Source organism: Vidua macroura, chromosome 11 (assembly GCF_024509145.1).
Source record: "Vidua macroura isolate BioBank_ID:100142 chromosome 11, ASM2450914v1, whole genome shotgun sequence".
Taxonomy (NCBI): Eukaryota; Metazoa; Chordata; class Aves; order Passeriformes; family Viduidae; genus Vidua; species Vidua macroura.
The window spans coordinates 2,579,834-2,593,511 of record NC_071581.1 but is presented as its reverse complement, the minus strand read 5'-3'; the positions used below and the strand labels follow the sequence as shown (position 1 = coordinate 2,593,511).

Here is a 13,678-nt window from a genome sequence, read left to right as displayed (position 1 = left end):
CAACCAGTAGGATCTACTGTGTTTTGGAAGTGCTTTGTTTGGAGTTCACACTGTCACAGCTCCTGTATTCAGCCTTTATTGAGGAAACAGCCTGTGAGATCCTCAGGTGGATCAAAAGATGTTTCCAAAAGAGGCCTTGAGGCAAGGCTGCACTTCCATCACACTGTGCTCACTGTGTCTGAGGGGTGTTCAGGAGCACTCTTAAGTTTTTGTCCAGGTCACAGCACGGCGTGGGGCTTTCCCCAGACCTCTCAGCCAGGACACCTGTAAGGCCCTAACATGCTTATGACACATTTTGTGTTTCTCATGCATCTCAGCTGCTTTGTGTTCATCTCTTCAAGGTTTCAGCGTGGACCTGGACGAGGTGCAGAGCCTGCCCCACAGCTACACCAAGACGTTTGACGTACGCTTTGAAAGTGCCTGGCGGCCGCAGGGTGATGTGAATGTGCTGCTGCCCATAGAGGTACCACAGCTCTTGGGACAGGCAGCAGGCTGGGCACAGCAGCAGATGTCACCTGCACCCTCCACTGAATTCTCTGTCCTTCTCCAGGTGACAAAAGGCCCCACGTATAACATCCGCCTCCATGCCACTGTGTCTGAAATGTCGCTCGAACTCTCCAAGAACAGACTGCACTTCTCTGACGTCCTCGTTGGGCAGTGCCAGGTCGAGACCATCCGACTCTACAACTGTTACCGAGTACCCTGCAAATGGTCCATCAAGCGTGTTCCGAAGGTAAAGCACAGGCGATGTTGAACACGTAACTTCTTGGTTGGGTTTTCTTTGTGACTCTTGCCCTTTCTGGTCCTGTGGCTGCCTGAGCACTTGGGTCTACAGCGTGTTTGAGGAAGCTTATGAGGGTCTGGATCAAGGCTGGTTTGCCTGGACCTGTTCCATTAGCTGATGCTTTGCTTTTCTGCCATCTTCACCCATTCCTCCTCCTCTCAGGACAAGTAGTTCCCTATCTGCCTGCCCTGTCTACAGGTTTTCCCTCCAGCTCTAGGCTTTGGGGCCACACTTGGTTTGGCTGTGGGTACCATATCAGTGTCTCGGAGCATGAGGGGACCTCACACAATTGGTTTCTGTGCCCAGAGCAATCACCTCAAATACATGACACCAGCTGTACGTCAGAAGCGGCAGGCGCTGGAGGATGAGCCCTGTCCCTTTGAAGTGACGCCCTCCAAAGGAACCCTTGGTGCAGGAAGATGGCAGAACTTGCAAATCCGGTTTACACCCAAGGAGGAGGTGAGATTGGCAGGTGTCAGCCCAGGAGGCCTGTCAGGGCTATCTGGAAATGAGGGCCTGGTGCGGAGTGTTTGGTATGAGCTCTGCCTTCACAGGGAGCTTTCTGCAAGGCCTATCATACTCAGTGTGGCTCAGTTCACCCCACACAGCACTCCTGTGAGATGTGCTTTGAAATCCCCACAGGGAGCTTGCATAGAGGGCTGCCCCTCAGCACATGGAGGGGATGTGCTCAACTCCCCTCAGCCTCCCCCTTGCCTGGCTGTGTTTGCAGCTGCAACACTCGGTGCAGAGCAGCTGCCCACTCACAGAGGATAATCCTGGAATGACCAGTCTGGGCTCATCCTGCTGCAGGACTGACAGACAAAACAGCCACCACACACCTTTCTGGGCACGGCGGGACCTGTAGTGGTGTGCTGCCAGCAGTGCCTGGGGCTCTGGCCTGCCTGCACATTGCCATGCAGCTGGGGATTCAACTTTTAAAGGATGGAGCATTCCCTAAAGTAGTTTACCTGTGGCCGCTGGGTCTTGGAAACTGGCAGTGTGTACCAGCATGGACACAAGTGCTTCTGTGCCCACAAACAGTCCCAGGGATCTTTTAATTGCTCAAGAGATGTAACCATCTTCTGTCTGGCTTTGACCAGAGCCAAGCACTAAGCAGAGAAGATGAGCCTTATTTCTGGCCAGTGAGAGCTCATTTGCCTCTCTCCTGGAGCTGGTGTTTGCCTGATGCAGCAGTGCCAGGACTGTGTCTGGACACTGTAACCCCGAGGGCCCTTCCCATGAGCATTGCACTCCTGCATGACCAGGTGAAAACACCTGACAGTCCGTCGTACATCCATCTGCTACCAAATACCCAGTTACAGTGCACACCAGGATTCATCCCAGTTGCTCAGACCCAGACTACTACAGATGCTGTAGTCCCTAGCAGAAGTAAATATCTGGTTTCCATTCACCTTGGAGGGACTGATAACACCCTGACCTTGGGGCAAGCATTGTGGTATTTGGGGTCCTGTCACCTGGGACTTCATGGATGTGTTTTCTGCACTTTCCTCTTTTCAGAGGTCTTACAAGAATGAACTGAAGCTTAACATTTGTGGGAGCAGCAGTCACTTAAAGCTGCACCTCTCAGGAGAAGGTCTGGAGCCACGGTTGGAGTTCAGCCCCCCAGCACTAAAGATGGGATGGGTGCTGGTGGACAGCGATGGGGTGGAGGCCACAGCAGTGGTGAAGAACCCATGCAACTTCCCCATTGAGTTTTACTCCCTGGATTTTGATGAGCAGTACCTTGAGGAGAAGGTGAGAAGGCAGATCTGGTCCCCACGTGCATGCTGCCCAAGCTTCTCAGCACTCCAGCATTCCTAGGCTTGTGCCAGGGAGATGGAGGCAATCCCCAGGGCAAAGCCAACTCTGCTGACATGCTGTGGGAGGACTTAAATAGTTTTGGCTGTTGGGAGGAAGACAGAAAATGGGTTTGTTGAGTCTGTGTGATGAAAGGCAAGAAAAGGAATCTTGAGTATGTTTTCTCTTCCCTACATAAACAGATCCTGCGGATGGCAGTGAGGTCTGAGTATCAAAAGAGCTTTTTTATGCCTCCATGTGCTGTGGGTGAGACGCTGTCCCCAGAGGGGCTGGAGGACCATGAAGCACAAAAGACGACGAAGGCCCAACAGGCAGAGCTCAAGGCCATGGCAGAGGCCACGGCGGGGGCTGAGGCTGAGGCCAAGGGCAAGGCAGCAGCAGGTCAGAAGAACAGTGAGGGTTTGGGGTGTCTGTTTTGACTGTGGTCACAGCTGGGACTCCAGCCCATACACCCTGAACTCTCTGTCACCTTGCTCTCCAGGGAAAACCCATGCTTTTAGCAACTGCCTGTTCCCCAGCTTGGTGGAGGAACTCTTGGCTGAAGGGCTGTGGCATCCTCTACCAACCCTGAGTGTAGCCAAAGCAAGCTCCTATCTGCCTGCCACAGACTGGGGAAATAATCAGGATATTCCCTTGTGTCTCTTAGCCACAAAGACTAGGATTGGATGAGTTCTTCAGCCAGTAGACCAAGTCTAATATCACTGGCTCTTTTATATTTGCACCTTCCTAGCAACAAAAGAACAAGCTCATCTTGCTTTCACCAAGTCTCCTTTCCTGGGATCTGAGGAGATGGGGAGGATGGTGAGGATCAAATGTCGGCAGGAGGCTGACTTTTCCCCCTGGTTTGCACTGCAGCACATCGCAGGACTCTCACATTCTGTCCTGAGTCCATGCTGAAAGTGACTGGCAGTCCCATCTCTCGGGCTGTCATGCGCCACCTGGGCATTGACCCGTCTTCAGAGAGGCGTGAAGCGCAGCAGCACAGAGGGATTGTTGTCATCCTCCATGGGCCACCCCGGACAGGTATGTCAGCTGCATCCCAGGGCTGCAGGGAGAGGGGCAAGCAGGAGGAACGCATCCTGGTGGGCCATGGTGCTTAAGGCAAACTCCTCAGCTGAACAGGACATGGAGATGATCCTCTTGGCTCTAGACTTCAGAGCTTGTACCCACGCTGCAGCTGCCTCCCCCATGGCCTCCCCTGGAGGGACACTTGCTGTCCCACTGCCCTTTTAACTTTGAAATCTTGTTGGAGATTTTTCCAGGGCCTGTAGTCCCTGTAGTGCCTCCTGTGCCAGTGTCACCAAGCAGTCCCCCTCTCTCTCTCAGGAAAGACAGAGATAGCAGCAGGCCTGTGTCAGTATTATGATGCTGCTTACGTGTCCATTGACACCGTGGTGAAAGAGGCCATGGCCAACGATGGGAGCCCAGCAGGGCTCTGTGCCCGGGAGCTCTGCACTAAGGCTGCCATGGAGACAAAAGGCAAAGACAAAGGTAATGCTGGCAAGGACCCAGAGCCAGTGCTTGAGAAACCCACCATGACTGTCCACTTCTGCTTACTCAGAGCAGCAGTTTTTCAGTCCTTGGGTCTCTTAGGGAACATGGCTGAAGTGCATCTCTGGCTAGTCTAAAAAAAAAAAAAAATTCACTTTTAAGGGCTCAGTCAGGGGTTCTTTAGTCTTTCCCTTTGCTACCATTCTTGGCACATGATTGTTTTTCTAGGGGTAGTGAACCTGTCTCTTTCCCAAGGATTTTGTATTTCCTCAAAGCTGAATCGAGCTTGCTCCTCATGGGCAGCAGGCAGAACTGCTGCCCACTTTAACAAAGAAAAAGCCTTCTGAAGTGGCTCATTAAGCCACAGGAAGACTGACTATAAGTATAACCTTGCAAACGAGAGGAAGGGAAGGAAGGACAGCCTCCCAGAGGAATTTCCAATGAGAGACATGCTCCAGATGAGCTCTTTTCTCCAAAGATTTACCTATGGCCACTGTCAGGTTACACAGCTCCTGCATGTTGGGCTGTTCTCTATGTGAGACTGGAGACTTCTACGAAACTTCCTGGGCAGTTGGTACCCTGAGCTCTGCAGGGTGAGGCCAGACCTGGCTCGGTGCAGGGGGAAGTTTTGCTTTGCTCAGTTTTGAACCTGGCTGAGTTGGGAGCTGGTGGAAGGGAGAAGAGTCTGGGTCCCAGCTGGGCTTTTCCCACAGGAGGATTTAGCTTCAGTGGAGACAGGTGATGCAAGTGGGGCAGGGCTGCAGGTCTCCACAGGAGAATGCTGGATGGGTGCAGTATATGGGAACAATACTCCTGGAGGATGAATCTTTGGCTTGATCTGCAGGGGAACTGCTGTGCAAGCAGTGCACAGTTGTTAGGAAGGACATAGTGCTGGCTTTAAAATCAAGTATGGGATGGTGTGCTTTACCTGCTGGTAAGAGAAGCAGGGAAGGAGATGCTTCTGGGAAATAGTGCTGCCAGTGCCCAGCAGACTGGGGAAAAAGTGACATGTTCCTTCCAGGGCCCAAGGTTGTGCCTGTTGTAGGGAAAGGTGCCTACTTGCTTTTCAAAGCCCCCCTGAACCATCTGTCCCATGTGCAGGTAAAAAGTCTCAGCTCACTGCTCAGACCAAGAATAAACAAGCCTTTGGGGAAAAACTCAACAAGAAGGATGCCAAAGGCAAGAACCCTCCAGCACAAAAGAAGGAGCCAGCCAGCAAACCCAACATAAAGGACACCAAGGTAAACATCATCTGCCCTGGTTGATGTCTGGGACCTTTGCATTGTCTTTGAGATGGGCAGGGGCTGCTTACAGTGGAGGCTCTGTGCCAGCCAGGGCCTGGTATGTGGGTCCATAGTGCCGTGACTTGGGCTGGGAATGTGCTCTGGCAGACAGCTCCACTGGCTCTCAATGGTTTGCTGGCAAAGTGCAGTCCTGGCTAGTGTGGCTGCAGGCAGTGAGCAAAGTGCTAGGAGGCTGCACTGGGGGCTTGCAAGCCCAAGGCATTGTCTGCTGCCCAAGGCATGGGCCCTCCAGGACCATCCCCTGGAGCCCGCAGCCTGCACTGCAGGGTTGTTCTAGTTTCCACCAGGGAGGAGCCCCAGCTCCAAGCCCAGCAGTGGGAGTTGTTCAGGGCTTTCCACCGTGGTTTCTTTTCCTTACAATGGCTCACATTGCAGTTCACAGTTTCCACTGCTCCTGCGCCGCAGCAGCTGAACATCAGCAGCAGTCATGGGGAAGAGCTGAACTGCTTGAGCTGTGTGCTGCCCGAGGACCTGCTGGTGGACATCCTCAGTGAGAGGCTGAAGGTGTGTGGGGTGGGGGAAAAGGAGACATTCCTGCTCCGGAGAGACAGCACTGGCGTACAACTCGGAGAGGAGGAGGTCTGTACGTGCTGCTGGAGGATCCTGGACTGTGTGCAGGGAGCCCTGGGGCAAGTTGCAGCTGACCTTAGTTGGCAGAGCCTAAGGACAGATCCAAGCTGCTCTTGGAACAAGGATAGCTGGTGACATCTGGGTTTATATGGTACAGCTGCGAGCCCCCCGCGTGCAATGGCTGACTTGCTCTTCCCTTTATTCACAGTGTAAAGACTGCTACAAGGGAGTGGTCTTTGATGGCTTGGAAAGCCTCTTTGCAAGCAGCCTGGAATCTTCTCTGCTCTGTGTACTCAGAGCTGTCAAGAATTGTCATCATATCTACATGGTGAACCTGCATCAGGATTATGCTTCTTGGAAAGCCAAGGATGAAGCTAAAAGAAAGAGGGAGGAAGCTGAAAGAGAGAAGGAAGGTGAGATATCTCCTCTCAAATCTTCTCTCTCAAGCCCTCAACCTTATCTCTGTGTATCTGGGTTTGCAGCAGAGCTTGTAAGAAATGTTTTTATTAATCTTTCCACCTTCTGCCTCAGTGTAACCAGCACTCATCTCAGAGTTGCAGGAGATCTGAGGTTTAAAGACTCACCTTAATCTCTAACATTAAATCTTGGGCACAAGTGTCAGCTGCTGTAGCTCAGTGACAAACAACTCTCCTCAGCCTTGGTGCACTTAAGCCAGGCAAAGCCCAGGAACCACAGTGCCCGGCCATAGTTTGGGGATTTTGGAGCAGGGACATGAGCTCCCCAATATTTCCTGGTACGATAGGCTGGGTCAGGAAAAGCTGTGGATCCTTACAGCTCACCCAGAGTACCCAGCTCTGCTTGCAGTCACTCATGGTTTCTCCTCTGGTTTGTGCTAAAGAACCGCAGCAGGAAAAAGCTATTCAGAGGAACATAAAACATGTCTTGCAAATGGATGAGGACGAGTATGACACCCTCCCTGAGGAGAAAAAATCAGAAGTGGATAAAATAATACTGGAAATGAAGAGTACACAGATGGAGGGGTGAGTAAGCCTTCCATGGGTTAATGCTCAGGGTCCCTAGAGGGTTTTCCTGCTCCAAGGACTCTGAGCTCAGGGGTATTTGATAGCAAAGGCCAGAAGCAACACAAGGATGGCTACTCTCTTAGCTCCCTGGCTCCTAAGAGAGGAAGGACCTTCTTCTGTTGAGATAGAACATCATCATCTCTATTTTAGTGGTGCGCCCTCCCGGCTTAGATGCTGCCTGCAGGGAGCTGGACTCTGGGCTTGCCTTGGCACTGCCTGTAAAAGTCTCTTCAAGTCCACGATGTTGATTTGCACCTTCTTCATTATCTCCCTTCTTCACCTAAACAGTGGGATTGTGCTATGGGCAGGTGTGGGGCACAGACAAACCCTTGGTTTGAGTCCTGGTCCTGCCACAGATGGAACTCCTTGCAGTGCTGAGCTGCCAGGGTTCTCCTTATGGTGGGACACCACCCATAAAAGCTCAGGTCCTTTAGGCTCCCCTTCAGCTGCAGCAGTAGGCAAGCTCTGTTCCAGCAAGGCAGCCCAGCTCAGGACTCACAGGAAAATTGTGGAGCTGGGAGGGGAGGCTGCTTAAAAGCAAGCCTGTGTATCAGGACTCCTTTCAGGCCAGGCTGAAGTTGGTTTCATGGGGAGGAGACGGAGGAGGCTGCTTCAAATAGCTTCCATGGCAGACAGCACTAGTTTGCCTCAGTCACAGCTGGGTTCCAGCAGGAAATCTGGCTGACAAGAGCCTGTCTTGCAGGAGAGGAGTTCCTGCAGCCTTTGCTTTCTGACTGATAGGATTATTCTCATTAAGGAGCAGGCTATCCCGAGGGAGAAGGGGGCTGAATGAGCAGAGGAAGAATTGTAGGAGGGATAAGCAGATGTTAGCAATCTATGTTCTGCTTTAAACTGGGAAATCAAGAGACAAAGAGCGTTTTCAGGCATCAGTGCAGAGAGCTGGTGGATCAGCCTTTGGCAGTGGGCTGGAGGTGTCTGGCTGTGCCTTAAGAGGAAGGTTGCACAGTTGAGGCCTTGCGATGGCAAGGCTTAGGTTTGGCTGGTCCTGGAGGTCCCCTTCCACCAATCCCCTCACTTGGGATGTTCCCAGCCTCTGTGGGTTGGGAAAATCCACAGAAATGGTCTCATGGTTCTGCCCGGCCTCAGGGTCAAAGAATAAAGTGCAAAGCCAGTGAGGACTAGTGAGCCCAGGTTTCTGGTGGTGACTCTCAGTGATGATTTCTCTTTTGTTTGCTGAAGGGAGCTGAAGCAGCTGGCTCAAAAGCTTGAGGAGGAGTCAAAAGCCTTAGAGGAGGAAGAGAGGCAGAAGGAGGAAGAGAAGCAGAAGGAGGAAAATAAGGGTGTCTCCATGGGGAAGCAGCCTGCAAAACCAGAGAATAAGGAAGCCGAAGCCCCAGAGAATAAGGAAGCCGAAGTCCCAGAGAAGAAGGAAACAACAATCCCAGAGAAGAAGGAAACAAAAATCCCAGAGAAGAAAACCAAATCCCCAGAGAATAAAGAAACAAAAATATCAGAGAAGGACACCAAAGCCCCAGAGAGGAAGGAAGCAAAAATCCCAGAGAGGAAGGAAACAAAAATCCCAGTGAGGAAGGAAACCAAAGCTCCAGAAAATAAGAGAACAGAAATCCTAGAGAAGAAGGAAACCAAAGTCCCAGAGAAGAAGGACACCAAAGCCCCAGAGAGGAAGGAAGCAAAAATCCCAGAGAGGAAGGAAACCAAAATCCCAGAGAAGAAGGAAACCAAATCTGCAGAGAAGAAGGAAACAAAAATCCCAGTGAGGAAGGAAACCAAAGCCCCAGAGAGGAAGGAAGCAAAAATCCCAGAGAGGAAGGAAACAAAAATCCCAGTGAGGAAGGAAACCAAAGCTCCAGAAAATAAGAGAACAGAAATCCTAGAGAAGAAGGAAACCAAAGTCCCAGAGAAGAAGGACACCAAAGCCCCAGAGAGGAAGGAAGCAAAAATCCCAGAGAGGAAGGAAACCAAAGCCCCAGAAAATAAGAGAACAAAAATCCCAGAGAAGAAGGAAACCAAAGCCCCAGAAAAGGGGGACTTCAAAGCCCCACAGAAGAGGGGAACCAAAGCCCCACAAAAGAGAGGAACCAAAGCCCTGGAGAAGGGGGGAACCAAAGCCCCGGAGAAGAAAGAAACCAAATCCCCAGAGCAGGGGGAAGCTGAAATCCCAGAGGACTCAGCTGAGGTGGAGAAGAACTTGATCCTGAGGTTTCAGATCTATGAGTCATCACAGCAGAACATCGCAGAGGTTTTCTCCTACTGGGACAGGGTTCAGGGTACCGTGCAGTTACCTGTGATCCAAAAGGGAAACAAATCCCAGCCTTCAGGTGAAAACAAAGGTCTAAAGAAGACCAGTAAGCCTCAGGAGAAGGTGAAGAAGCCTGAACATGAACATGGAGGCCAAAGGAGTCTTCAGTCATCTCAGCTGGAGATGCAAAGCGAAGTTGCAGAGGGGGCAGTCAGAGACGAGCATGTCGGGGTGCCATGCCTGGACATCCAGGTCTCAGATCCGAAGGCCATGATCGGGGAGATCCTGAGGGATGGGACGTTGCCAACGGATGACGAGGTAACACCCTGCGAGGCTCAGATCTTGAGCTTGCCGTGGTCTTGGGCCCTGGAGCATTGTGTGATAATGGCACAGAGCCTTGTCCAGGTCCCTGATGATGTTCCACAATGACTCTGTATCATCTGTGTGGATGGGGAAGTTATCACCATCCCTCAGATGGACAGGAAGTGGGAGTGCTCTGTGTGCAAGTATTTCAGAGCTTCCCAACCTGGAAATCATTATAAACAGTCCCAGGACAGGGTAGCTCATAGTCCTTGTTTTCTTCAGCTGAGTCACTTGGGAGAGGTTTCTCTCCTGGTCCCACTTGTAGCTCTTGCCTCTGCTCTGGAGCTTGCTCACCCCACTGGGCATAACAAAGCACTTATACTTCATATAAGTCAAAAACCTCATTGCCAAAAGCTCAGTGCCTTTAAAGAAGGAGTTGTGAGGATGAAGGTGATAGAAGTATAAGCAGGATTTTCTCTTCTGTTTTAGATGCTGAAACATCTGGGACTGCATCCCGACGGGCCTCCCCTGCCCCCTGCTGCTGTGCTCTCCATAGTCGAGTACCCAGAGGAGTGGCTGGCCTCTGCAGAGCGCGTGGAGCCCTTCACCATTGTGGCACCGGGAGGTGCTGCTGTGGAAGACAGTCTGGTGGGTGCTCCAGTGGTGCCAGGGCAGGGACCAGGCTAGATGGGGACATGGGGGACAGGTTGGATGGAAAAGGATCATGGTGGAGAGGTAGTGAAGATGTGATGGGGCCCTGTGTCTGCAGGTCTCCTTTCTGTCAGGGATGGGACAAAAGAGGCAGCTCTGCTGGAGACAGAGCAGTTCTGTAAGACAAAAATCACTTAAAACCATGAACTTCCTTTGAGGAGAGGGTCTGAGTGAGAGGGAGTGTCCTAGGCAAAACAAAAACCAATAAGGAAGACCAAGTTCATGGGCAGGTGGACTTATTTATTTATTCTCTCTTCCGTTGGTGAACAAACCCCCAGTTTGCTTTCCAGGATAGGGATGTCTCAGGGCTCACCTCTCCCTCCCTTTTCTCTCTCCCCTTAGGCCAAGGCCCCTGATGTGAAGGGCAGTTCTGCTGAGGGCCGACCAAAGACAGGTAAAGCAGCCAGCAGAGACAGCTCTGCAAAGGAGAAGCAGATCTCCACACAGAGAGCAGAAAGTCCCCGGGATTCCTCTGCAACAGGATTCAAAAGTACGCTGGAAAGTGCCTCAAACCCCACAGAATTCCTCAGGTGAGCCACACAGGAGGAGGTAATGCCTCTGCTTCTTGGTTTTCTTGCCAAACAAGGTCCATCATCCCCAGCTCCACAGCGACCCCGTGCCAGTGCCTCCGTGGGATGGCGAGTGCACCCTCCTTGTTTCGTTTGCTCCTCAGCAGTGTCTGTAAGCCTCCTCTTTAATTGCCAGGCTGAAACGGTACCGGTGGATAGTGCCTGCCCACGGTGAGGTGGAACTGAAGGTCCACTTCTCCGCCAAAAAGCCAGGGAAGTTTGAGCAGACACTGAGGTTTGAGCTCGTGCAGACAAAGCGCCAGTACGAGCTGCCCTGCCGTGGCACCGGCCTGTACCCCAGCATCAGCCAGAACCCACGGTAAGGCTGGCCCTTGGCAGCCTCCCACACCACAGCTGCCCCTGAACCACAGCCAGGGCTGCCCCTTGGGGCTTCTGGCCTGGGCAGATCATGCTGCCTGAGGTCACCCAGCACCTCCGACTGTGCTGGGAGCTGGGAAGGCAGATGGTACCTCAGCCTGCAGGAAGGGTTATGGCTTTCTGACTACATTTCCTACTTGGAGCATTTCCTAGCTCCTCCTTCCCCACTTTCTCTGCCCAGGCTGGTGTTTCCACAATGGAGGGAGACCATGGAGGCAGATGACATCGTCTTCAAGGAATACGTTGAGAGCACAAAGCAATTCCACTTTGGGCCGCTGCTGTGTGGGAAATCAAGAGACTGGTATGTGCTCCCTGCTGGGCCTTGTACTTTTCTGGGCACACCTGGAGAGACAGGCTGTCCTGGTGGCACAACCCAGGGCAGTCCCCGGCAGAGTCCTGGGAGACACATGGGTTTGAAGGACCACAGATGTGTGAACCTAAGCAGATATAGGCAAATGAGCCTTGGCGGAGCTGCTCTGCCTGCCCAGTGGGTGCCTTGGTGGCCGCCTTGGTGGCCAGAGCCGCATGCTACTGCCAGTCCAAAGGTGATTCGGGGGCAACTTCTGTCCCCCTCCACATGTCAGCTTCACCCCTTAGGAAATGAACTTTATGGTGGTTTTTGAAGTGCTTTGAGCTCTGCAAGTAGCCTGATCAAGCAATTAGTCTGTAGATGGTTTTGTAAACCTTTCATTAATATGTAATTATTAATAAGATTTTATGGTTGACCTGCCAGTGGGTGTTGGGGGGGAACGTACAGCAGGAATTACATTTTCCTGTAATGACATTGCATCCTCACTGCTGGATAAAGTCTGCCTAAACACATTGTCATTGAATCTATTGTGTATTCTACTTTTACTATCACTCATTTTTTTTAATAATACTTAAGTTCTTGTCTCCATGGGAACTCTGGAGGGCTAGGTCTATTTTGACAACCCAAGGAAATGAAATTGAAATAGTTTAAAAAAACAGGCAATCATTAGCCAGATTGATGGATGGTCTGGGATTTCTGTTTGCCTCTTTTACCCTTGCACTCCAAAGTCATTTCCACACCTGAGAGAAGGGTCATTTGTTACCTTTTTGCATTCCTCTTGGGAATTGATGCTTTATAATTCTTTCTCAGACTTTGAGCTAACCCATGAAATCCAAAGCAGTTTCATGACTTTTATGAAAAAGATTAGCTAACCTCTTTTTCCAAAAGCCTTTCTTTATGCCCTGCAGGGAAGGTACCCCAAGAAAGAAGGGGAAAGAACCCATGTGCCTGGTGTGCTGTTATTTTTCTAGGCACCTTTGAATTTACATTGTATTAAAAACTCTTGAAGTGGCCTGAGCATCATCAGGCTTCTGGGCTGGAGGCACCAAGTCCAGGGGAAGGCATCAGAGTAAGACAAGGATGAGACACGCCCATGCCCCTGACTGGGATCCATTTCCCTCCCTTGTTTGTTAGAGCAGGGTCTTCCAGCACCACTTCCTCGGGTGCACAGGGTGCTCTCCTCGGTGTGTGGCAAAGGCAACAGTCTGCTCTGCAGCCTTTTCCCCTTTTCTGGACAGGTACGAGGCCCATAAGTGTCCCGGCAACTTGGAGAATTTAACCATCCTCAACAACTCCCCCATGGACGTAGAGGTCCAGTTCTCCTTTGAGAATGATGGGGAAGCAGAGACATTCCTTTTGGACCCTCCCAGCATGGCACTGAAACCAGAGGAGAAGCAGGTAGGAGAAGGGCAGGCAGAGCAGTGGCCTGGGGCCACAGAAGGACCCAGGGGCTGCTCCTCCTGCTCTCACACAGAGCTCTTCTGATTTCTTTCTGTGGGGCTGGGTCCAGGAGCTGACCATTTGGGCATACCCCACTTCCCCTGGCTTCCTGGAAGACAAACTCATCTGCAGCATTGGGAAGAACCCGGACCCAGTGGTCTTCTGCCTGTGCTGCCATGGGGTGCACATGAAGCTGGAGGTCAGCCCCCTGGAGCTGTCTTTTGGCAAGCTGCTTCTGCACAGGTCAGTCATCCCACAAGCACTCCAGAACTTGTGACAAAGAGAAAACGTTTGACTCTGGTTTCCAGGGCACAGATGGAGCTGCTCCAAGTTGCATTCAGTGGCGAGGCTGGTGTGAGCATCCAGCAGCTGATGCCAAGTTCCTTCCTGTGTCTGCAGGACTGACAGCAGGACCTTGGTCCTGAAAAACAACACCCAGCTGCCCATGGCCTGGCAGCTCAATGGGCTGGATGACTTTGTTGAGGACTTCTCCTTGTCCCAAGATAAAGGCACCATTAATGCCCACTCAGAGTTTGAAGTGGCAGTGCATTTCAAGGCCGGGCAGATTGGCAGCATTGAGAAGACCCTCCGACTAGAGGTGAGAGGGACTGTGAGCAGCCGTGTGCTCCTAGGGACAGGGTCAGGAAGAGCTGCACCTGACAGACACAAGGATGCTGTGACCCCAACTTCTGCCTCTGCACAGCGTTTGCCAGAACGTGCAGTGCATCCACATCCC

General features: G+C 51.8%; 1 protein-coding gene across 1 annotated transcript in view; it reads left to right on the top strand.

Annotated features, from left to right (window-relative positions):
* LOC128812985 (hydrocephalus-inducing protein homolog) overlaps window positions 1-13,678 on the top strand; it is a 75,027-nt gene that overhangs the window by 47,442 nt on the left and 13,907 nt on the right. Inside the window, exons 32-50 of the mRNA XM_053987714.1 lie at window positions 342-463; window positions 551-733; window positions 1,091-1,243; window positions 2,303-2,539; window positions 2,785-2,983; window positions 3,458-3,625; window positions 3,929-4,093; window positions 5,195-5,334; window positions 5,773-5,901; window positions 6,176-6,380; window positions 6,827-6,968; window positions 8,211-9,549; window positions 10,024-10,182; window positions 10,588-10,775; window positions 10,951-11,133; window positions 11,374-11,493; window positions 12,741-12,900; window positions 13,013-13,185; window positions 13,342-13,540. Coding sequence (XP_053843689.1) covers window positions 342-463; window positions 551-733; window positions 1,091-1,243; window positions 2,303-2,539; window positions 2,785-2,983; window positions 3,458-3,625; window positions 3,929-4,093; window positions 5,195-5,334; window positions 5,773-5,901; window positions 6,176-6,380; window positions 6,827-6,968; window positions 8,211-9,549; window positions 10,024-10,182; window positions 10,588-10,775; window positions 10,951-11,133; window positions 11,374-11,493; window positions 12,741-12,900; window positions 13,013-13,185; window positions 13,342-13,540 — 4,364 coding nt within the window. The remainder of the gene's footprint in view (window positions 1-341; window positions 464-550; window positions 734-1,090; window positions 1,244-2,302; window positions 2,540-2,784; window positions 2,984-3,457; window positions 3,626-3,928; window positions 4,094-5,194; window positions 5,335-5,772; window positions 5,902-6,175; window positions 6,381-6,826; window positions 6,969-8,210; window positions 9,550-10,023; window positions 10,183-10,587; window positions 10,776-10,950; window positions 11,134-11,373; window positions 11,494-12,740; window positions 12,901-13,012; window positions 13,186-13,341; window positions 13,541-13,678) is intronic.